Source organism: Plectropomus leopardus, chromosome 15 (genome assembly GCF_026936395.1).
Source record: "Plectropomus leopardus strain MGB_pleo_1.0 chromosome 15, ASM2693639v1, whole genome shotgun sequence".
Classification (NCBI taxonomy): domain Eukaryota; kingdom Metazoa; phylum Chordata; class Actinopteri; order Perciformes; family Serranidae; genus Plectropomus; species Plectropomus leopardus.
This window is the reverse complement of record NC_142190.1, coordinates 11,332,017-11,356,279: the sequence shown is the minus strand read 5'-3', so window position 1 is coordinate 11,356,279 and position 24,263 is coordinate 11,332,017. Positions and strand designations below refer to the sequence as shown.

The 24,263-nt window shown below is 40.7% G+C and overlaps 1 protein-coding gene across 4 annotated transcripts in view; it reads left to right on the top strand.

The window, feature by feature from the left end:
* The first annotated feature begins 2,647 nt into the window (after positions 1 to 2,647).
* nsd1b (nuclear receptor binding SET domain protein 1b) overlaps positions 2,648 to 24,263 on the top strand; it is a 29,653-nt gene continuing 8,037 nt past the window's right edge. The window contains exons 1-18 of one of the 4 annotated variants that reach the window (XM_088088713.1): positions 2,648 to 2,919; positions 4,712 to 5,616; positions 9,333 to 9,474; positions 10,743 to 10,915; positions 11,142 to 14,343; positions 15,501 to 15,613; positions 15,787 to 16,042; positions 17,484 to 17,584; positions 18,117 to 18,159; positions 18,493 to 18,719; positions 19,561 to 19,698; positions 20,994 to 21,117; positions 22,029 to 22,229; positions 22,316 to 22,495; positions 23,059 to 23,215; positions 23,436 to 23,641; positions 23,734 to 23,846; positions 24,004 to 24,150. In XM_088088713.1, coding sequence (XP_087944839.1) covers positions 4,729 to 5,616; positions 9,333 to 9,474; positions 10,743 to 10,915; positions 11,142 to 14,343; positions 15,501 to 15,613; positions 15,787 to 16,042; positions 17,484 to 17,584; positions 18,117 to 18,159; positions 18,493 to 18,719; positions 19,561 to 19,698; positions 20,994 to 21,117; positions 22,029 to 22,229; positions 22,316 to 22,495; positions 23,059 to 23,215; positions 23,436 to 23,641; positions 23,734 to 23,846; positions 24,004 to 24,150 — 6,411 coding nt within the window. In that variant the 5' untranslated portion in view covers positions 2,648 to 2,919; positions 4,712 to 4,728. Of the gene's footprint in view, positions 2,956 to 2,977; positions 3,719 to 3,818; positions 4,322 to 4,711; positions 5,617 to 9,332; positions 9,475 to 10,742; positions 10,916 to 11,141; positions 14,344 to 15,500; positions 15,614 to 15,786; positions 16,043 to 17,483; positions 17,585 to 18,116; positions 18,160 to 18,492; positions 18,720 to 19,560; positions 19,699 to 20,993; positions 21,118 to 22,028; positions 22,230 to 22,315; positions 22,496 to 23,058; positions 23,216 to 23,435; positions 23,642 to 23,733; positions 23,847 to 24,003; positions 24,151 to 24,263 lie in introns of those variants that run through there. The other 3 variants (XM_088088712.1, XM_042498737.2, XM_042498738.2) reach the window with 3 other exon arrangements.

The window sequence follows — 24,263 nt, the reverse complement described above, 5'->3', positions numbered from 1 at the left end:
GTTAAAGTCCAACTTAAGTCCTTTTGAATTTTAAGTTAAGTTTTAAGTTAATTTTAAGTCATAAGTTAAGTCATATTTGTGACTCAAGTCTGACTCGAGCCCAAGTAATGTGACTCGAATCCACATCTGCTGATAATACTTTTGCACTTTGAGTAAAATTTCAAATGCAGGACTTTTATTTGTAAGGGAGTATTTTTTTACTCATTTCTACCACACATTTCTACTACTACACTTAATTGGAATACTTCCATCACTGACTACATACTCATCTGCCAGTGTATTATTAAGTATAGCTAAAGCTAATGCAGTCAGTAATACAACAGTGCTGCCAAAAATACTACCTTCATTAAAGTTTTAACACCTCTCAGTCTAATGCAAAGTACAGCCTCAAAAATGACTGTAGTCCACCATGATTTATATAAATGGGAAGGACAAAATAACAGAAACCTGTAGTATAATGCAATACAATTCAGCTGCAGCCTCCTAAATCAATCAATGCCTCTTTAAAAGCATTATAACCCTCATGATGGTAGATTTTTTTGCAGGAGTTTTGTCTGAAGACCGCAGTAATTTTAGGTATCGGTATCCCATGCCTTGTTAACTTTAACTTAAAGGAGCAGTGTGTAGGATTTAGCGGCATCTGGTGGTGAGGTTGCAGATTGCAACCAAATTAAACTTCATTGTGTTAAACATGTAAGAAAACTATGGTGGCCTACATGAAAACGTGAACGCCCCTATCTAGAGTCAGTGTTTGGTTTGTCCGTTCATGGTTACCGTAGAAACATGGCAGACTTCAGGGCTGAGAACTGAGGATGTATAAAGAGACCTGGAACAGAGACCGTTGATAAACTGAAACAAATTTTAATTAATTTTTAATGAATTTGAGGTTTTGACTAGATTGGTTGGACAAAACAAAGAATGCTTTTATATTAATGCATGAGTAGTAATAATAATCTAATAATATATACATATTCAGTGTATAAATATCCTAATAGTCTTAGCGGTAATTTTCTGCATTTTACGTTTAATTTAATTTACTTTTAATATTATTTAATTTAATATTATTATTATTTTTAATAGTTTCCTGATAAAACTGCTGCATTTACTTACTTGAATATCAATTCTGCAATAGATCACTATAACTTGTACTACAGTATTTTGCAGTGTTGTGTTAGATCTGAATCAACCACTGGTATTTCTCCATCTCATATATCAATATACCAATAGCTACAGAATATATATATATATATATATATATATATATATATATATATATATATAGAGAGAGAGAGAGAGAGAGAGAGAGAGAGAGAGAGAGAGAGCTCTGTCATCATACATAGTAACATCACATCTTTCTGTTTCACAATTTCAGGTTTATTATATATAGGCTACAGTTTGGAAACACCATATTTTACATATTTTATAAGCCATTCATATGTTTTGTATGCAAAAATCCTACATTTTATACACACACACACACACACACACACACACACATATACGTGTGTGTATTATCATTGGGACTTAAAAGTGTAGGTTATATTTTTTTGGTTCACTGAGCTATAACATCCCAGGGGACTTACATATCTGTTACAGGCTAAGATATTTATTTATTAATTTATTTATTTTGACGTTGACTCATAAAGAAGACTTGACAACACGTCAAATGAAAACCTAGTTTGATGCAGCAGTGGAAAGTCCTGGGGGTAGAAACTTTTGCTGACTGTCTCACTGTTGGTCTAAATGAGAATGAAACCACATTAACGGTCACAGTGATGGCGGCTCACCGGGAGATGCGCGCTGCCGCCGGTCCGCGGCGCTGTTTTGCGCTGCGTAAAACCCCGCAACCAGCGAGGCCCTGTCCTCTCCTGTCTGCCTGTCTCTCCCCCCGGTCTGTCTGTACAAGTCTCACTCTCTCGTTCTCACCAAACCACTTTCTCCTGCTAGGATCGAGGCTCAGAAGCAAAACCCTAAATCATCCGTGCTTCCTTCTCAGCTGAGAAACAACGGCAGAAAGTGAAGCGCTGATATTCACCGAGAGGTTGCAGAAAAAATCGTAAAATGTTCACATTAACAGCCCTGCAGAGACTCGTCTTTTTCTGCTGTGACCCAGTCGAGCTTTATTCTACAGAGAAGAAGGAGGGTTTGTTGTTTTGCGGCCATGTCGATCATATCCGCCGTCTCCCATATCGCCTCCCGGTGACAAGATTAAAGTGTGAATGTGTGCGTGAAGTGTGTGAGGGGGGAGGGGGGGATTTTTTTTTTTTTTTTTTTTTACACCTGAAACACCCTCCTCTACCCGCCCTCCTTGTCCTCACTGACATACCGTCTCATGATCAACACATCTCACCCATAAAAATCAAACACACCAAAGCAGAAATCTCGCATTTCTCCAGCTCAGCTCCGGCCGAGGAGCTGCAGTTGTTTTCCAGCTCTCATTCCTTCGTCTCTAGAAGAAAAGATGTTTCCCCCGTTCACATGCACAAACCCAGTTACTAAAAACCAGCACAATCGACGCTTAAAGTGCAATTTAATGTGTGTGTTTTTTCAGGCGTGCGTTTGACACACGCACATAAACACACACATACAGAGGATGCCTCAGTCCCCCTCTTGTCGTGGCTCATAAGACAGTGACTTTGGGAGGCATTGCATGTAAAGAAAATTGTTCCTATCGTGGCAAGGGTGATTTAAGACTCAAAACAGCCTCCAGGAGCACCCCCAGAGCACAGCAGAGGTGCGCTTTGAGACTCAGTCCCTCCGTGGCTGGATGAACTTTATATCGAGCATATATTAACACTTTGTGGCCTGTTTTTTTTTCCTCCTCTAAGGCTGGAGGACTCCATTTTGAAGGGACCGGGTGTGCAGCCAGAGACTGCACAGCAACTCGTCTCAGGAAAGGAAACCCTTCTGTTTTTCCGGGTAGCCTGCTGCACCATTTCACTGCTGCTCAGACGTGTTAGTGGTGGACATTTTTGAATTACTTCCATTTGTTTATTTTGTCGTCTCCAGGCGCATGTGTGCTGCCCAAGAAGTGCGCGTCGGGGTGGGAAGAAGAGGATGCCAGTTTGTTTGGCACAAGTTTGTCACATGTCATTGGTGGTGACAGCCTGGTTTAGGTTAATAATTGATGCTTGTAATTAAGAAGAGGGGCGGGGTTGGTTTTTGGCGTGTGGTCGACCGGTGCGTTTTTTATTTTAGTGGATGTCAGCTCAGATTTTTTTGGGAGGGGGGGGTTCTTGAAGAGAGAATTTACGGCCCCTTCTGTGCTCCATGCTGTGGACCGGCTGGGGAGGGAGGCAGTGGTGACGACTGGCAGTGCGCACAGCAGAGAGAGACTGACTTTCAAGGGGGCAGGCAGAGTCTGCGGGCAGGAAACAGCCATTCAACATAGCAGAGATCTATACACGGCGATTTATAAAGTTATAGTTATCACAAAACAGAAGGGGGAGTGTCGCTGGAGAAGCTCAACACGCCTGAATCTCTATTCCAGGGGCCGCTGGACCAGGCTTTTAGCGCATGTAGAGAGGAGGAGGGAGGAGGAGGAGGAGGAGGAGGGAGGTGGAGGGGGCAGTGAGTGAGTACGTTTCACAGGATCCAGGCCTAGTAGTATTGCCGCTGGGACTCTCCTCATCCGCTTTCAAAAAATTGGAAATTGGCACATTTAAACGCCAAAATGAGCAGGTTGAGGGTCACGTTCGCGGTGGCCGACACCGGAATGGTAAGATTCTCGCGACAGATCCCGTGTCATTTGGCGTTTTCTCCGTGATTTTGTTGTTTGATGCACACATCGCCTGCATCTGTCGGGGAGGGAAGCCTGTGAGAGTGTGTGTCTGTGTGTGTCAGTGTGTGTGTCAGTGTGTGTTCGTGAACTTGTTTTGTGTCGTGTCGTCTCGTGTTATGTGGCGTTTTAGTGTTTTGTCTCGTGCAAGCATGGAAGCCCATGCAATCCACGAGCGACACACACAAACACCCAGACACACACAAACACACATGCAGTTGCACACACCTATGCACACGCGCGGTTATGCTCGCGCGCGCGCACGAGCGGGTCCATTTTAATTCCAGTTCGTGGTTGCAGCGCCGGCGTGTTTAACGTCGGCTTGATTTTTGACATGACGCGCTGTAATTTATCGCCTTCATCGTGTATGTGTGTATGCATGCGCGTGAGCTAACAGGCTGATGACCTTATTGTAGGCTACTTGATGTCATTTTTCATCATATCGCGATAATTTTTCTTAAAGGCTTTGCAGCGGGAGGTTGCGGTGTTTGCTGTGAATTGCTCCCCAGAAAATGTCACATTAGGTCGATCCGCTCGTCGTCAGTGAGTCTGTTTACGTTTTATTTTGACATCATGTGAAGGCAGATTGTGCTGTTTTTCACGGATTTTATGTCTGAGCTGTGTCACTTTTGAAAAAATCTCATTACCAGCTGCCTCGGATAACTTTAGATAAGCTGCAGCAATGTTATGACAGATTGTAGAAACATGCTCTGCAAAAAAACATGGATGAAGTGTAAATATAGATATTTTAGAGGAATATTTCAATATTATAGAAAATACTAAAAAAAAAAATCACACATAGAGTCTGATATGCATATTATAACTAGCCATAATGTTGGCAAAAATCTGCAATTTATGTTTTAAAGTCATCCAAACTTTGATGTTTATGATTTTTTTCAATTCCACACTGACAATTTTCTGTTTATGTTTCAGGGAGGAACCATGCCAGCATGAGTGGGCCTTACCCAGGCCCTGGCAGGGAGACTCATCAGTCCAGCTGCCCTTTGACCCCCGGCCGCGACCTCTCCGCCCACTCCTTTGCCTCCAGACAGCATGACCACAGGATCGGTCTAACCATGTCTGCCACCACCTCCTCCCTCAAACATGCTTCCATCTATGGATTCACACACAGGGACCACTCTTCCTCCTCCTCTTCTTCTTCCTCCTCCTACAGTCCCCTCAGGAGGCTGCAACATCTGACCACCATGGTGAGCCAACCTGACCTGGTCCTGCCAGTAAGGGAGCCAGAGAGGAGCTGGGAGTGGGGGATGAGTAAGAAGGAGCGGGGGAAGGGGATGGAGAAGGACTCCTGGGCTGACCGTACCAGCAGTGATTATTCTGGCACCCAGAACACGAGCAGGGAGGAGAGCTTTGGTAGCTCCTCTGCTGGACAAAAAAAACCTGTGGCCCAAACTAAACGTGGAGACCTGCCAGCACCCATTCGTAGCGATCCCGTAGTGTCCGAGAAAAAGACAGAAGGTTGTTTCTCAGGCCCGCCCAGCCCGGCCTTCTCTCTCGATAGCAACAGCCCCTTCGCTAACGGCTTCCTTCACTTTGAATCTTCTTTGTTTGAGGATGACGACAATGATGAAGAGCAGCAGACGGTGTCACCTCTGGGAGGCTTGCAGGACAAACACGAGCAGGTGGAGAATGTTCTTCCGCCCACTCCTGGACACGTGAATTCGGACTCCAAGGATGCTACCCTGTCGTCAGCCAAGGTCATCACCCGGTCGCAGTCCTCGGGTCAGCGCAGGAGATACTGGGACGGCTCGGATGACGAGTGGGAGAGCGACACCGAGCTGTTCCTGCTTGGAGATAGTCCCTCAAGGCATTCAATGGCAAGTAAACTTGTCACACAAGAACAGCTTTTCAGGTTTTGTAGCAAAAGCAAAACCTCAATTATACAGACAGCTGTCTTTCTGGTGTAAAGAGATGTAATGTAGTCAAACTTCAAAATTACCCTCAGTCAGAGGAGATTCACCTGACCCAAGAATATGTGATGGTTTGGGATTACATAACTTTACACACATAAACTCTGTGAATGACATACTGAACACCAGCACCTCGTTTGACCTGTTGTAACAGAATATCACTTCCTAGTGAATAATGGCCGGACTCAGGCGACACACGGCTCAACAGCTGCAGCTCTGTCACTGATAAATATGGTTGACTTCTTTTCACAAAGAATGAAAGGAAAATGTTCAACTTCTCCAGAGCTTTTCAAACTTTGGAGAGCTGAAGGAGCTGAGTGTGAGGCTATATTGCATAAGGGGAAAGTGGCAGGTGCATGCAGGTGTTTTGAAAACAACAGGAAGTTGGTTATTGTGGATTGGATGCTGATTTGACATGCTCATCTCAGCAGTCGGCAGCTGATGCAATGGCTGGTACTTCAAAACTTTGTGCCTCATTGCAAATATTGCACCACTAGTTATAGACTCTACTTCCTGTATACAACCCCAAAGCATTATGGGAACTGTAGTTCCAAAACTTACAACATGAGTATCCTTCAAATCAAAGTAAGACAAAGAATAATAATAATAGGAGGGATGAAAATTCATTAATATTAACTTATTTTGTTTTACACAATCTACCAGAATTAAGGCTCAGATTGTTCCATTAGTAAGTTTTTTATTTTCCAGGAATATAGACACTTTGTGTATTCATATACATATATGTATTAACTGTCGCAAGTCCTGCCTTTGTCTCTTCACCCTGCCTTAGGGACACTTTCTTTGCTTTTACAAAATTTTGGCACTGCTCCGGAGGTGATAGTAAATCCTAAGAAAGAGAACAGAGCCTATAACTCTGATGCTGCCATGCTAGTTTTATTTCTAAGAATCAGTGTTTCAGCACGTATTGCCCTCTCGAGAATAATCACCAGTTATCGTCTATATGACAGAACAAGACAAATGATTTAAGTCAGTGAGCTCACAGGTCAATCAATGCAAACACATGAGACATTTTGACTTGTCATAGCAGGAAAAGAACAGGTGTTATTAACAACGTCAACAGTGTCTCTGTTCTATTTAAATGTCCCAGTGAGTACGACATGATAGTGTCACAGTGAGCCAGCATGCACAATACCATGACTCTCACAGCTAATTGAAATGCAGCCACCATTTACTTCATTATTTACACCTGTGCTTTTCCTACTGTGACATGTCAAAATGTCTTTTGGTAAAGAAGGCCCGTGTAGGATAGAATAAGTCAACAAAAACGTCCATGTGTCCACATGCGTATATAGATATAGAATATGCATATAGAACAGCAAGGAGGCAATTAGCTGAAAAGGATTACATTTATTTGCGTCAAGGTCATAATAACACCTATTCAGATACAATTTATACAGTTTATAGTGTTTTAACCTATGTTAAGAGGTTGGTAGGAAGCTGCCCTGAATCTAATCGCGCTTTAACTGGACTCTGCTTGGGCCTCTTATGTAAAAAAGTTGTTGTCTTAAAGGTATTTCCATAAGATTTTTTTTTGGCAATGTGAGGTTGCCAGGCAACTACTAGAGACCCCAGGAAACAACTGTTCCTGGCCACTATATGGCTACAGCACGCAGGTCCCTGTAAAAATATCACAAATTTTTTTTTAAATATTTGTTTTTGTACAGATTAACCGATACAACACGTTTATTAGTAAGTTGTAGAAGTGCTGGTTGACAGGTTTTTTTGACTTTGGACAGCGCTTGTATGGTGCAGCCACAAATTTCTCTGTTAGTGTTTCTCAGGGATCAATTTCAGGACCATTCTGTGTATAAGCTGCTACTGGGCCTCATACTTCAGTCTCACATTAACTAGCTAATGAGCAACAGGCTGTTGCTTCATATTTATGGTAAAGATGTGAGACTGGTGTCAATCTTCTCATGTAACTCTTGGCAACAAATTGAATCATTAATTTAATTTTGAAATATTTCTTTAAGAACCTGGCTGTAAACTAGTTTTCCTTATGTTGTTCTGCCAGAAATCTGTCTGTTTCCGATGTTCCTCAGGGATCAGTATAAGAACCACTGTTATTTTCTGCATATAATTTGCAACTGGGCATCAGATTTCATTGGTCCTGATATGGTTTAATATGGCTTTTTCATATTAAGTACTGCAGAAATATTATGTTTTTAAGTAGGACTATTTTACACAAAACAGTCCCTGGCGGCCTTCCTACTTAATTGACCTGAGAGTAATATTAACTTACTCAACTAGCTCTCAGCAAAAAACCAATAAACTATTCTAAAATGTTGAACTATTCCTTTAAAATGCTCTAGCCAGGGTGACATCATAGCACCAGCCAGTATTAGCCCTCTGGCCATTCCTGCTACATGCCGGTCATAACTCAGGCCTGCTCATGTACCCTGCCAGTCTATTTAACCTGCTGCTGTGAACACTTACTCCCATTCACACAAAGGATATAGTTGCCACTAGTGCCACCAGGTTGGGATATTTCCATACTTGGGTTTGTGTTGTGGTTAGAAACCTGCTGTGGAACAAGAGGAGACTAAAATTACACCTCAGAAAAAGCCTGTAGAGAACATTGTTGGTACCTTTGACCCATTATGCAGTGTTATATGTGTAAATTAATATTTTTTTACATAAGGTTTTATTCAGATTTCTTCATTTATACAATATAACAAAACAAGGACCCGCAATGTAAATGTCAAATCAAAACCAAACAGGAAGACAAAACAAACAACACACATTTACCCCACAAATCAAACGCATAATCTCAGCCTCAGTATCTCCATATCTGATCCACCTTAATAAAATATGTTAAATATAAATAACATACACAGACATCATATATAACTCTTCTAATACTGATCATCTCTATCAAGTACTCTCGTCCTTCATTCTTCACCAACTGAAAAAGGATTGGACACCCACAAATGAAATAATATATTAAATCTTGAACTACGTACATCAGATCATTTTAAACAAACAAACATTTACAGTCTCTTTCCCTGTCCTTCAGGGTTGGGTATCGATATTCAATACCTTTTTAAAGGTATTGACTGAAATAACCCAGTACCTTCATTCAGTCCTTTTTTTGACCCAGATCTAGAAACAAAGTAGTATTTGTATAGTTTTGCTCCCACTGTAAGTGTTCTTCAATTTAATGTGACGTGTGAGTTGAGTATGGTGTATTTGACAGAGTTTGCAGTTCAGCGTGTTGAGATGCCACCAAAATTGTTGGAAGTATGGCTTTACTGCACATCTGTGGCATATGGTGGCATTTTATGCAGCTGCAATCTTCCATTCATATGAGTATCGAATGAAGTAGAGAAATAAAGGTATAGAGGACTCTATTGGCATCTATATCACTTAAAAGGGACTGGTATTGTATTTTTCACCCTGCTATGCCTCGTCTTCCTCTTTCATATTTTCTTAACTGTTGAATCAAATGTAAAATACAGAATACAGTGGGTCACAGCGGAAATTAAAATGAAATAACAGGAGCTACCAACACACCGGCAGCTCTGACACAGAATATTTGTTGAGAACACAAAACATATTGACTGATCACAGTTTTTTTTTCTCTACTGTTATGTTTTCAACAGCCGAACAGCCTCAAGAAAAAGTCTGTGCCGCCTGTGAAGTTTTTAGAAGGTGAAGTCATTTGGGCAAAGTTCAACCGAAGACCATGGTGGCCCTGTAAGGTGACCGTTGACCCTGTGCAGGGAATCTATCACAGAGTGAAAGGTGGGCCTGAGACTTTGTTTACTTCATGTGATTGTGTAGACTTATGCATCTTCATGCATACTTCACGTGTTGGTTTCAAAATTAGGTGCTGTTTGGATTCTTTTGTCAATAAGTCAACCAAAAACATCCAAGGCACACCGTTTTGAAAAAGTTAAAAAGCCTATAATAAATGGGCTTAACGCCTACACATTTCAACTCACAGTCCTCATCCAGGCAATAACAAGTCTAACCTCTCCCTCCTTTTTTGTTAATTGTATAAGGGTTGTTTTCAGTTGTTGGATATGCTATAGATTGTTTTGGTCAGCAGTTAATTGACATCCCCAGCTGGTAATAGCAGAACATGAAGGATGATTAATAATGCATCAAAAAGCTGATAAGATTATCTGAGATAAAAGGGCATAATATAGGTAGTGTGCTGAAAAAATATCCATAAATGTATAGTTAATATGTCGTGAAATGTTTCATTTCTTACCATTGGCACGACAAAATGCCAGAGTAGGTCAGTTTAACAAGTGGAAGGAACCATAGAAGAGAAATTTAGAATAAAAGTTTCCCATTGTCTCATATTAGTATCAAAAACTACAAAGTACATTCCACCAGTGTATCTCCTCTATCATCAATAACCATCCTTCCAGAAAGCAGTTACATTGAGCATGTGCACCCACTGACATGTCCACTGAGTACATCATGCTTTCATAAGTCTTTTTGCACTGGATTTTTTCCTTTACAACTGTGGATACCTATAGTTAAAAGGGAAAGTTCAGCCTTAAATCAAAAGTAGATGTTATTATTCTTACCCGTAATGCTTTTTATCAATCTAAATTGATCTTGTGTGAGTTACCGACTTTTGGAGATATCGGCCGTAGAGATGTCTATCTTCTCTCCAATATAATGGAACTAGATGGCGCTTTGCTTTCGTGCTCAAAGCGCCAAAATATGTTTGAAGCACTCAACAGCAATGTGTCTTTCCAGAAATTACAGCCAGTTTGACAAGTTTCATTATGATTGTTAGAAGGCAGACACCTTTACGGCCGATACCTTTAGGGACGCCTTTTCAGCTGATGATTAATATTTTGGCTATGTGACTTGTCATGCTGAAAATTTGGACACTAGTATGCACATTTGACTTTATTTATGTAGAGTTACGAGTTCTTGCATTTTTAAAGCTCCCGTTGCTTAGCTGACTTACAGGTATACTTCCTGTGCAGGATAATTAAGCTTGAATCTGCATCACATTAGATCAAGGTTTATTTTTGTTGTCATCTTAGAGCCCAGTGACCGGCCCTGTCGGCTCTACCATGTCAGGACCTTTGGGGAGCCTGTGGAGCTAACCTGGGTGGAGGACAAGGCAACTCACAGTTTCCACGGAGGCTTTGAATTTGAACAGCTCCCCCTACTGCGCCGGAGGGGGAAGCAAAGGGAGCAGAACTACAAATACACTGTAATTACTGTTTTATGAATAATGAGTTTCTATTTGCATTCCCCAGTAAAAAGATTATCTAAATTGTCACTTTGCTGGGTGATCAGCATGTTAGACAATAAAAGAAAGTTTGCTGACTCCCTTAGGTATAACTTAATTTACAATGGTGATCCTGAACAAGTTTTTCTGTAAACTGGTGTATTGTGTGTGCAAAGATTAAGCAGTATTTTTCTTTATCATTCTACAGATTGCAAAGCGTTATCAGGACTCTTGGAAATCCAGTGTGGCAGAAGCTGAATTTGTTCTACAAGAGAGACCCAAAGTAGCTTCCTCTTTTCCTTCGTCCATAGATGATACCTCCCAAGAAAGTTCCACACCGGAAATAGAGGACAAGGCCCATCAAACCTTTCCTAACCCCTCTTCACCACTTCCTGAGACATTGCACTTGACCAATGGATCCATATCATCCCCAACTACAGCTCCAGTTAAGCCAAGCACTTTAAGGAAATCTACTTGCAAGAAGAACTTAAGTAAATCAAAGGATATGAGTAGCAAAAACTCTAAAAAGACATTGCATAATAGCCTCGACCAATCAGATAGAGACAATGGAGAGTGCCCATATTCTGACCTCGACTCAGTCCCTAAGATTTTATGTCCTAAAGCACTTGAACGTCAATCTAAGCTAGTTCCAACTCAGCCATCTATTACAGTTGTCAAAGAGGTGAAGAAGCAGCCAGAGATTCAGAGTGGTCTTTGGTTTAGTAAATCAGGCAAAGACAGACGACCCAAAACGACCAGTCCGATGCCAGACCGCACTCTCTTTAGTAAGGTGCCCTGTAAGAAGAAGACCTCATCTGTTGTAAGTAAAAAGACACTGGTTCCTTGTGCCTCCTCCTCCAGTGGTGGGCTCAGTGACCAGTTAGGGTTGTCAGAGAAGCATAAGACTCTGGTTCCTGCTGAAACAAATCTGTCATCTGAGCAGTCAGGACATTCAAAGTGTAAAAACACACTGGTTGCTAACAGGCCTTTTGGTACAACTGACTCGCCCACTGACCAGTCAGGATTGTCAGACAAGCATAAAACTCTGGTTCCTGCTGAAACAAACCTGTCACGAGAACAATCAGGACATACAAAGCCTAAAAATACCCCGGGTGCAAATAAGCCATTTGGTGCAACTGGCAGTCCCACTGACCAGTCAGAATCGTTGGAGAAGTCCTTGGTCTCTGTTGAGACTGATGTGCCCTCTGAAAAGTGTGGATATCCAAAGGGTAGACAGACTGCCAGCAATACAACAGACACTGCTGCTGGCTCACTGATTGACCAGTTAGGCAGCTCAGATGTTAAAAAGACCTCAGAGCCAAGCCCAGTCACAGTCAATGACCAATCCAAGTTGACTGTAAAGAGCATCAGTCGAACTGTGCATTCTGACCCGATAGCTGCTAAAAAGGTCCATGCAACTGACAGGATTTCTGACCAAGCAGAGGAAAAAGAAACTAAGAAGAGTCCAGCATCCACTTTAGATATTGACACATTAGCAAGGCTAGAAAAGCAAAGAAGTCTGGTCTCTAAGTGTAGGCTGCCCTTTGTCAAATTAATACGCAAGGACATAAAGGGTAAGAAGTTCCTTAACTCCAGTGTAACCCCTAGTCCCAAGGACCAACCTAGATGTACAAAGAATGAAGAAACACCAGACAGTGATGTGACTAAATTGTCCTCTAAACAATCAGATCGATTGGACAGCAAGGCAAGTGTCTCCATAGATCAGCTAGTCAGTTCAGAATCCATAAAGGTCTCAGTTAAGAAGTTAAAAGCAAGCGGTGGGAGTGGCGTTCTTCGTCTCTCGTCAGAATCAGCACAAGGTAAAAGTATTGTTGCCACCAGTGTGGCAAGTGTGTCTGATAAGTTAGATAGCCCAGAAGCAGAAAGGGTTTTAAATGTAAGCCAGGAAAATGTGACTCACTCATCCTCTAACCAATTGGACCAGTCAGAAGGTAAGAAGACTCCTCCATCCAGTGAAACAAGCGTGTCCTCTGAAGAATCAGGCAACCCACAGCAAAACATTACTCCTGCTGCTTGTGCTGCTCTTAATACAACCCCTGTAACTCCTATCCAACAGCCTTCCTCCCAGCATGAGAATTTAGTCTGTAGGAAAGCTCATGTGCCCGAAAGCCTGTCTTCTGTGAAAGCCAAGAAAGTTGTCCACAAGTCAAAGCAGGTTCCAGATGAAGTAAAGAAAGTCCTACTCCATGAGCAGCCTGCCCACCTCCCAGCTAGCAGTCGACTGATGACCAGGGCCCTGAAGGCCATGCAGGAGGCAGAACAGAAGAAGCGTGAAAAAACCCGAAAGGAGGCTGAGCAGAAAGAACCCTTAAACCTGCACAGAAACGCTAAGGACATAGTGTGCAACTCTGTGCGTAAGTCCAAATTGGACTTTTCCACTAAAGTGAAATCTCATAAATCTCATTGTAATGAAAATGGCGAGTGTGATCAGGACACATTTTCTAGCTGTAGGACTCCGTCTTTGACGTTTTCTGATTCAGTTGACTTTGAAGTTGATGTCAAGAGCGAAGATGAAGACCTCTCACTATCCTCAACTCCACCAATGGACTTCATACCACTTACTTCAAGGGTAAAGGCAAAGAAGGAAGATCATTCCTCTGACTTACACTCCTCTTCCTCGCCTCCCTCACCATTTTCTTTTATGAATGCCTTTAAAAACCTGGAGGAGGTGTCCTTCCAGTCCTTGACAAATGAGGGTGATGGTAAACCCGTCTCTTTCAAACCAGACACAAACTACAAGTTCAGCACTTTTCTCATGATGCTGAAGGATTTGCATGACACTAGAGAGCGAGATGGGACCCCCTTAGAACTGGAAATTGGGCCACCAAGTGCACATGTTAAGGAGGAACCCTTAGTGATGCCTGGGGAAGCTACATTTGCAGGTCAAGATCAACAAATTGAACACGTTAGCATTTCAAATTCAAGACCAGATAAGACTGAAATCAAATACAATGAAGAGATTACAAGTCAGACATCTAAGAGGCCCTATAACAGAAGGAGCAGCTCCACTGGGGTGAGAAAGAAAGTCAACCGCAAAGTGCCTTGTCGTCCTGCCAGGTCTGGACCTGGTTTCCCAGGACTGGAATCTTTGCCAGCAGTGGACTCTTCATCAGAGGTAGATTTCTCATCAAGAGTCCAGTCCCTGTTTGGCATACAGACAAGCAGCTGGGAGAGGCAGGGTGGAGGTGGTGAAGGAATGGTTGGTGAGGAGGAAGAGGAGGATAGGTGGAGCCGAGTAACTGAGAATCTACAGAACACGGTGCCTTTGGAGCAGAGGGGGTGCGACACTACACTGTGTCTGGAACAGCCGAATGGCCTTGTCACGGACTGCACTGGGACTACCAGAAGCTTGATGCACAATGCTGGAGAAAGTGACAAGGCTCCAAAAGGTAAGGGCCATCTACTTCAGAGTTAATCCAAAATATTTAGGCACAGTCTGACCCAAATCCTGGATGTATTCTGTTGCTTGAAGGGCCCTGACACACCAAGGCAACGGTCAACCACCGGTCAATGTTGGGCCATCCGTGAGCATCTGTCACTGTATTTTTTGGTACACTGGCACTGGTCAGTCCTTGTTGGCTGTTAATCGGCCAATTGTGCATGTTGAAGCAAAACCTTTTGGCTGAGACAAGTGACCTGAGGAGATGCAACAGTTGGACTTTGACACCACTTGTTCTCAGTTTGGTGTGTCTGGACCTTAAAATCAACTGGAAGTTGTAGTTATTATAGTTTGCCCCGATGATTTGCATGAAAAAATACATACGGATTTCTCAGATTCACAGCTTCGTGAAGTCTGAACACAGAAATGATATACATATATTTAGATCCACTGAACAATAGAGTTCCACAGATCAGTTTTCTTCAATATAAGAAGATCATTGTAAATCTATGGGCTATTACAAAAAGGACCCTCTGATGGCTAATTCAACATACTTTTAAAGTTGGCAGTTTGCCAAAATTAAAAAAAAGAAAAAAATCAAAACACTACTGTTAAAATGTTTGGAATTGCCTTACACAAAAATTAAACTTAGTAAAAGTAATGGATGAGACACCGTGACTTCACCCATTGGTTTGTTGGCCCCTGTTTTGAACAATCAAGTTTGGCCCTCGGCATCTTGGTTTTTTGGTAGAAGTTGGATGAGAGGAGCAGCAAAGGATGGATCTAACTGCAGTGACACTTTGCAGACATCTTATCACTCAAACCGACCCTGCCCTAAATAATGCGTAATTTCAAGCCTTAACAAAATATAAACCTGCTTTATATAAAATTTTACTCCCCCATACAGTTGTCAAGAAGGGGTAAATTAACTGTAGAGACCTAACCGTGCTTTGTACCAGGCATTATGGGCCAACCTCAAGTGGCCATACAAGATACTGCAGTTTTTTCACTACTGCAAGCTAATGACAGGAAGCGACCCCAGAACGTATAGCACTGTGCTTGTCTATAGAGAAGCGGCAGGCTGTCTAGTTCAAGTGCACACAGTGAGAAGCTTTAAATTTTCTGTTTCTCTATGTAAAACACGTTATAAACTATTTATCTTTTCAGCTCATAAGCGAATAAGAAAACCAAGCAAGAGGCTGATTGAGTGGACTGAAGAGTATGATCAGATTTTCTCCACCAGGAAGAAAACCAAAAAGCCTCTCCAGTCGATTGGAAAGGTAAAAATCATACAAAGTAAGATCTTTTGTAACTTATTAAATTATACGTCATATACGTTATACTATAAAGTAGATATGCACAGTACTATGGCACTAAGCATCACTTGTTTGCAGCTACACATGAAGCTCGTATCACTGATTGACAAGAAAATCATGAGATTTTGTTTTCGCAGGCCTCTCAGCCCGTTACGTCCATGCCCGAACCCCCAGGATCGGACAGCAGTTCACAAGACCACCCGTCCTTGAACCTGCTTCCCGAAATACAGACACCACCTCCTGAGGAAAGTGCTGCAACAACGCCTTCTGAGCTACAAATTCCCAGCACTGAAAACACAACTACCCAAGATGCACCGGTGCTATCCATCGACACACTAACCCCTCCTCCTGAAGCTGACCCCTCGCTGTCAGAGGGCCTCGGCAAAGACAACGGTGAGGAAGTGCTCATGTGTCTTTCTTTGAAACATTTAAATGCTTTCAAAAATAGTTTTCTGTCAGCCAAAGTTGTCTTCTCTTTAAAGGTCAATACACTAAACCAACAAAAAAATGTAGATACTTGAACAAAGACTTGTGGTCAGCACTCCAGTTGCTGGATGGGGTTAACTCTCAAAATCTTCCATACAAAACTGGAAAAAACATTTTTTATGGACCAGACTTTGAAAAAGTTATAAGTGTTATAATTATATGTTATAAATAGAAGTCCCAGAGAAAAGTTTGAGCAGCGCACACATCCAAAAGTGATAAAGGCTAGGTGCTGGACAAAGCAAAAACAGATATCGAAGAAAAGAAAAGTCTGCACACTACTAAATGCTCCCATGAAAGTTAATTTGATCAAATAAACTTTCATGTATGTACATTTTTACAGTTATTAAGAGGAAAAGTAGCAATTGGGACATTTGTAAAACCAGAACCATGATTTATGTTTGCATGAAAAGTGATGAAAAATTATTATCAAAAAAGTTATCAATAATATCTAACAACTAATTGATCAACTGATTGTTCGCACATTTCCATGTTTTGTGTGCAAAATTGTAATTTGTGTTGTGACTAATGTTATAAAATAAATGTAATGGGGTAAAATCACAGTAAAAAGTACATTTAATTATTTACATTCCACTTCTTATCCTCACGCTTTAAAATTTAGCCCTATTGCAACTAGGAGGCAAACCACGAAAAACATCCCCAGGACAAAAATACACATATTTATAGGGTATCCACCTACTTAACAGTGGTGGGAAAAATTTTTCCAAACTTTTAGGTACATAAAGGTACCAATACAATTTAGAGATACTCTGTATAAAGCAAATGTCTTGCATTTAAAATTGTATTTGAGTAAAACTAACTAAGTATTATCAGCCAAATTTGATGTAGTACTATAGAATAGAATTAATTAGCATTAATAGTATTACATGTAAAAGTACTTGTTCTGCAAAAAAAGTTCTTTATGACCAATATATTTTAATGTATTACATTATTATTATTAGTAGTAGTATTAATGGTATTAGTATGCTGATGCTTCAGTATGTTAGAAGCATTTTACGGTTGTTAACAGATAAATCTGAGGGTTCTTGAGATGATTAATAAAAGGGAAAAGAAAGACAAATTAAAATTGTTACAGCACAAAATATTTTTGTGACTGTAATCTTTTCTGTTTTTGTGAAATTTTGGATGATTTTACCTCTCTGGTCCTCAAACAGTTATTTAAACAAAACTTTCAGAGAAATTTAGAGGGGGTTCATTAAGTGGAACAAACGACATCTCGTGGTCCCTTTAGGATATTGTTTTTTTTGTGTGGGGTCACAAGCCAATAAGTCTGGGAACCTCTGGTAAATTATTCAACAAGGAGTCTTTTTATGTAACATTTGATTTTCAGGAAACGCTGCTGTACTGGAGAAGAAGAGGAAGAGGAAACCAACTCAAAAGATCCTGGAGTACTGTCTGGAGGCAGAGGCTGCAACAGGCCCCAAGAAGAAGGTAAATATATTTATAGTGAGTACATGTCTATATCTGTGTGTGTGTGTGTGTGTGTGTGTGTGTGTGTATATTTATACTGTCAGATATCCCTTTACAATCCAGTGCAGAGCAATAGTGCAGGTCTGCAATAAGCTCAAAAAGTTCTGTTTTTTTTTTCAAGGATGTGTGTGTTGTATTGGATTATTTTAGAATTGTTTATAAAGTCAATAAAATATGAAGAGTATCTATATATCCCTGTAATGCTGTTCAGGGTAACAGCTACACTGACTGCAGCCTCCAAAATTACCATAATTAATTAAATCCAATCAATAATTGACCACAAAAAAAAATATTCAGCTCAGTCTGCAGCTGTGTAAAAACAACATGGAGAAATAGAATATCATGTTTGACAAAGGCAATATTCAGGACCGGTGAAGATAAGAGAAAAGGAAAATAATTTACCACAATATCATAAATTAGAAAGTTTCTGAAGGATGCTTTTATGCTGTCATCATAACATGAAAAGGTTTTGATAATGTTTCTCTCGTTGCAGGTCAAAACACTGAAGAATAATTCAAATCCTGCACCTCATTCAGGTCAGTGGATCACCTTACAACAGTGTTTATTTCTACATACATACATAATAATAATTAATAATACATAATAATTATGTACCTTGCTGTTTTTAATTGTGTACATTTTTGTGTAAACATGTGTTCCAACTTTCAAAAGTTAAATTAAAAAAATTATAATAAATCTTCTCATGAGACAAATATGATCTAAAATGACCCAGAATCTAAGTGGAAATAAATATTTTAAATGGACGTTTTCTTGCATAGTTGTGACTTAAATAAATAATTTTACTGAGCCGCTTTCAGTTGCGATAGCTAACACGCCTCTCTCATGATTAACACGTTTCTTACACCCAGATTCTGGACCGTCACCTGTAAAATCAAAGAGTAAGCAGCTCACAGCAGTCAGCTCCACACCGACAACCACAGAGGTTTCCACCTGTGCACCCACGGATCCCTCTCCCAGCTCTCCTGTACCATCCACTCCAACACCGGCCCCGCCAGAACCCGCCCGGGTGGAAACGCCGTCAACAGACGTAGATGCTCGTCAAACAGAGGACAAAAAGGACACAGCAGAATCAGAGGTCAGCCGTCTTTACTTTTGGTCAAGGTTTTGAATGCAGTACATTACATTTTCAGTACGTTACATTATCATCGTTTCTCAAGAAATCATATTTCGTGACGTTATTATGTTTAAGGTTACACACAAACACACAAGTCACAGAATTGTTCTTACTACAAACCAGTGTTGCCAGATGTACAGTAATTATCGTATTTGTAGAATAATTTTGTACGACGTACGATCAATAATTCCAAATAGCTATAATGTACAATAATTTGACCATTGTGACACTTAAAATAAGCACCTAGTTTTGATTACACGTCTCATATTAAGTCATTTCCTGGCTCTTACATCTGTGTTTACGCATCACCTCTCACATGATCTCCTTCCAGCCAAACGTGTTTGGTATGGACCATGATGATAGGAATATCATGTTCAGGTCACGTTAGTCGTTTTTTTTTTGTAAACACTCAGCTGCCTACTACATCAGCATGCTGGTAAAAAAAACTGACGTCAGCTGTGGGCTGAGCCGTGTAGACTGAGAAACAGCTTCTCTCTAAGGCAGTGGGTATGGGTAGATTTTTAAATGTGTCAATAAGTTGTTTAAATACTTATTTACAAAAGTTATACATTTAACCTATTTGTTCTTGTGATTGTGACTGGCGTATGATAAGTTTTGTCAAAATACAGTAATTTTGAGCCTCTGGAACGACAGTTTATCATTTCCAATCTGTTGCTTTAAAACTAAAACAGCAACATCTCACTCTCTCCTCCTGCTGAAAGTAATTGTCTGAGACCTAACAAATAACTCGCAGTCCTCTTGAGCCCTGATTTATCACTCACTTCTTCCTTTCTCTCTGAAGGGTGACCCGTCCAGCTTGGATCACAGTTTCTCCTCCATGAAGGACGATTTTTCGCTGTGTGACGATCCACTTCTACCCTCGCGGAAGATCATAGGGGACCGAGGAGGTCCTGCCTCCATGAAGGAGAATATATGTCAGGTGAGCTTCCCAACGAGATCCTGTTCACATTCATATTTTTCCATGTTTTAAGGGCACATTTCCTCATTACAACAAATCAAATTACTCCATCTTAATAAGACAATTCCTTCTCATATTACAGAACCTTGTTGTTATCACACAAAACCAGCAAATTTTGATTTAATGCAAAAATGGTTTCTCATATAAGATGATGAATTCACATGTTGTTATGACAAGAAAGTGATCCAGTCCAGAGATTGCAGCCGGAGCAATCATATCATGATTGATGTACACAAGTGGCAGGATGTTTTTATGTATTGAATCAGGGCAATGACTTGTTACTGATTCATGCAGTGTTGGCTACTGTTATTTGATCTTCCACCTCCGCCACCCCTCCATCTGCGCCCGGACCAAAGACTGAACACTGAGTTTGTCATTACATATCCAACAAATCTAGTTTTATTAATAGCAAAAAGTTCATGCATGGACTAAAAAGACAAAAAAACGTTATTGAGACTTTTTTCCACCTGATGTCGGCTGTGTCTTCTCTTTACACACTGACTGGATTATTTTCCTAATTTTAACATACATAAGTTCCTTGTTATGACAACATGTCATACTGTGGGTATAATTACACAAAGTTAAACATTTCCATCTCTGCAGGCTTCCATTTAAAATAACTGACATCCTGCTGCTTCCTGCCATTGTAGCTGCCGTCTTAAGTGCCGAACCTCTTTCTGCAGACTGTTTAAGGTTCCACAGGCCTAAAATAGGAATAAACAGTTTGCTACTAAACACACTAAAATATATCCTTCCACTTTCTCAATATTATATCAACCCTTTGAAATCTTGATTTCTTTCAGAAACACTAGTAGAGGGCAATGAAAATTACCCAAAAAAAATTACCCAAAAATTTGCAAGAAATCAGTAAAAAGTGCAAGAAATTTGCCTGAAAAACAGCAAAAAAGAGAGAGAAAAGAAAGTTTAAAAAAAAAAAAAAATTACCTGGAAAAAATGCTTAAAAAATTCTGTAACAAACAATTCTGTAACATCATTTTTTAAGTGTTATTCTGATAATTAGAAATATATTTTTGTAGAAAAAAATCCCTAGCTTTTAAAAAATACTACTTATTTTGTGCAATTTGTGAACATTTCTTACCAGGTTGCCTTTTTCCTCATGTTTAATAAAAAAAGAAAAAGGAAAAAAAAATCAAACCAATAAGCTCAGACTTCAGAGGTTTGAATACTTTTCACAGCTGCTCTGAATCCCTCGTATTGTATCGTGTCTTTAAAGCAGGTTGTGTTTTGTTTCTCAGGTGTGTGAGAAGACAGGGGAGCTGCTGCTGTGTGAGGGTCAGTGCTGTGGAGCTTTCCACCTGGCCTGCATCTCTCTGGCTGAGGCCCCTAAAGGGAAGTTTGTCTGTCCAGAGTGCAAATCAGGTGCGTCTGTGTTAACAGGTGTTTTCTGAAAAACAAATCCAGCTGAAAAAAAAACAGATGCATTCAACATCATAAAGCTATGTTTCAGTAAGGCCAAAAGTCTGTTACTGACTTAAAGAACCAAAAAGTTACCTTTGCTCACTATGTAAAAAGAAAAAATCACACTGGCAAACAGAACTAAGGATGTTCCTATTGACTGATTTCACAGACATTTAAACAGCTGTTTAAACTTAGACTCATAGACCAGTCTAAAAGAAAGAAAACACTCAGAAAACAGTCAAAATTAAGCACAAATTAAATAATCTGTAGTGTTAAATACTGTAAGAAAAATGTTGCCTATTTGAAAGCCATTTGAAATTGTCAATCCCAACTTTCAATAACTACAATATAAGTAAATGTAAGTTAGCAAGTAGCATTTATTTAAAATAATAGTCCTGAAGAAAATACATCTTTAATAAATGGACCTGATTACAATACTATTTTCACTGGGTGAATGCAATTTATATAATAAGTTTAACAGACTAGTTTTTCTGCATTATTAATAAAAAGTGACAATGAACTTGTCTTGTATCAACATGTATGCTCATTGTACTTGTGTGATTGATCGCCCTTTCAATATATGTACATTGCAATTATTTAAGCTTACTGTTACACTACTGTTTTTAATGGATTTATTTCTTATTGTATTTTGACTGTTTGTTGCAGAAAGCCTGTAGGTTATTTATTGTCATTGTTTGTGTCTTTATTTTATTTTTATTTAGATTTTTTGGTTAGCAGGTTAGTTTGGGTTGTATTTCTGTTATTATAGATCTTTTGATATAAATATAATTGCAAAAAATATACTTGATAGATGTAAACATTCACCCCTAGAGGCACAATAGTTTATGATTTATACTTTTTATTTTCTTCAGGCATCCACACGTGCTTTGTCTGTAAGAAGCGCAGTGAGGACGTGCGGCGCTGCATGATTCCTGTGTGTGGGAAGTTTTACCACGGCGAGTGTATCGCCAACTTTGCCCCGACCGCACCTGTGAACCGAGGCTTTCGCTGCTCCATCCATGTCTGTCTCACCTGCTTCATCACCAACCCCAACAGCTCGTCCATCTCTAAAGGTAAACCACTGGACACTCAGAATATTTTACTGTAACAACCTGTAATGCACCTTTCACGCTCTGTCTCTCTCCTTTTTTGTCTGTAGGTCGTCTGGTTCGGTGTGTGCGCTGCCCGATAGCCTATCACGCTACAGACCTTTGCATGGCAGCAGGCAGCGTCATCCTCTCCAACAACAGCATCATATGTCCCAACCACTTCACCCCCCGCCGTGGTGTCAAGAACCACGAACATGTGAACGTCAGCTGGTGCTTCGTCTGCACCGAAGGTACAACTTCAAAGTGAACAGCTTGTAAACTTTCAGCCTGAAGCCAGAAATATGAATAATCAGGCACTTTGGGAAATATGTTTATTTGCTTCTTTGCAAAGATGAATGCAGTCTCATGTCTGCACGATAACCGTGTCACTGTGCAGAAGGTGAAGTAGCCGTAGATGCGAGCTTCCTTTATTTACAGTGATACAGTCGGTAGATATAACTCAGTAGAAAAGAAAATAGTTCCTACGTGAAACTATTCACAAAAATGTGTGGATTATCTTCAGTAACTGGGTCATGATTCCTGGAAAGAGAAATTGCTTTCAAGTTTTGTACACCCTGCCCCACTGGTCACTTGTTGCCTGCAGCTTAATTGGCCGTCTTGACGTTGGCCACACCCCCTCATCACGCTGTCAGCTTGTTCCTCATTGCAGGTATCCCAGCATGCTTAGTGCAGGGAATCAGTTGCTTCCAATGCACAATGAATGATAGCAAATTTCTTGTTACATTTAATCGTGTAAAGTGGGAATGTTCGGTAAATCTGTTAAAACAGTGCAGTTCCTCCTCCCGTCCTGCAGGGGGCAGTCTGCTGTGCTGTGAGTCCTGTCCTGCTGCGTTCCACCGAGAGTGTCTGAACATGGAAATGCCGAAAGGCAGCTGGTACTGCAACGACTGCAAGGCGGGGAAGAAACCTCGATACAAGGACATCCTCTGGGTGAAGGTTGGGCGGTACAGGTCAGTTTATTAATTTCAACAAAACTCATTCACATTACAATAAGGTTTTTTTTTTTGTATATTTAGCCTGTGCCCTGACGTTTAATTCAGCACAGACACAATACAGACATAAATCTGGCATGGAAAATAAAAAAATACTTTTAAAAAATTTTATTAAATTGTTAATATGTTGAACATTGCTTTTCCTTTTGTGTGTTTTTATCTCTCCTGCTCCATGAAGGTGGTGGCCAGCGGAGGTCAGCCATCCCAAAACAATCCCAGAGAACATTCAGAGGATGCGGCACGACGTTGGGGAGTTTCCCGTCCATTTCTTCGGCTCCAACGACTACCTGTGGACCTACCAGGCCAGAGTCTTTCCTTATATGGACGTGGACGCCAACAGCAAAGAGAAAATGGGGAAAGGTGTTGATGCCACCTACAAGAAAGGTATCCAGTGCGTTCAGGCAAAGTTGTGTTTTTGATTATATCGTCTGTTTGTGATGATGACCGAGTTTCTGATTGTTGATCTTTCTTCTCAGCTTTGGAGGAGGCGGCTGTTCGATTCCGTGAGCTGCAGGCGGAGAAGGAGCTCCGGCAGCTTCAGGAGGACAGGAAGAACGACAGGAAGCCTCCGCCATACAAACATATCAAGGTGAGGGAGAAAACTTGTGGCCTGACTTCACTTATTCTAAAGGTTTCATAAAAGTGAAGCATTGGTGTCTGTTTTAGCTAATTTATGGTATTTATTTTATTGATTATTTATCATTCTGCTGCTGAGTGGAGTTAATGTTTCTCTCTGACTCATTCAGGTGAATCGACCGATAGGAAAAGTTCAGATCGTTACAGCTGACCTGTCAGAGATCCCGCGCTGCAACTGTAAGGCGACAGATGAGAGTCCGTGTGGGATGGACTCGGAGTGCATCAACCGCATGCTGCTGTACGAATGTCACCCACAGGTACAATAAACACCTCCGTCACACACAAGTTTTAGAGGCGTTTTATAAATTTGTAGATGTTATAGAAAAACTCCACAGAAAAGCAAGAGCAAATGACTCTTTGTGTCAAGGTG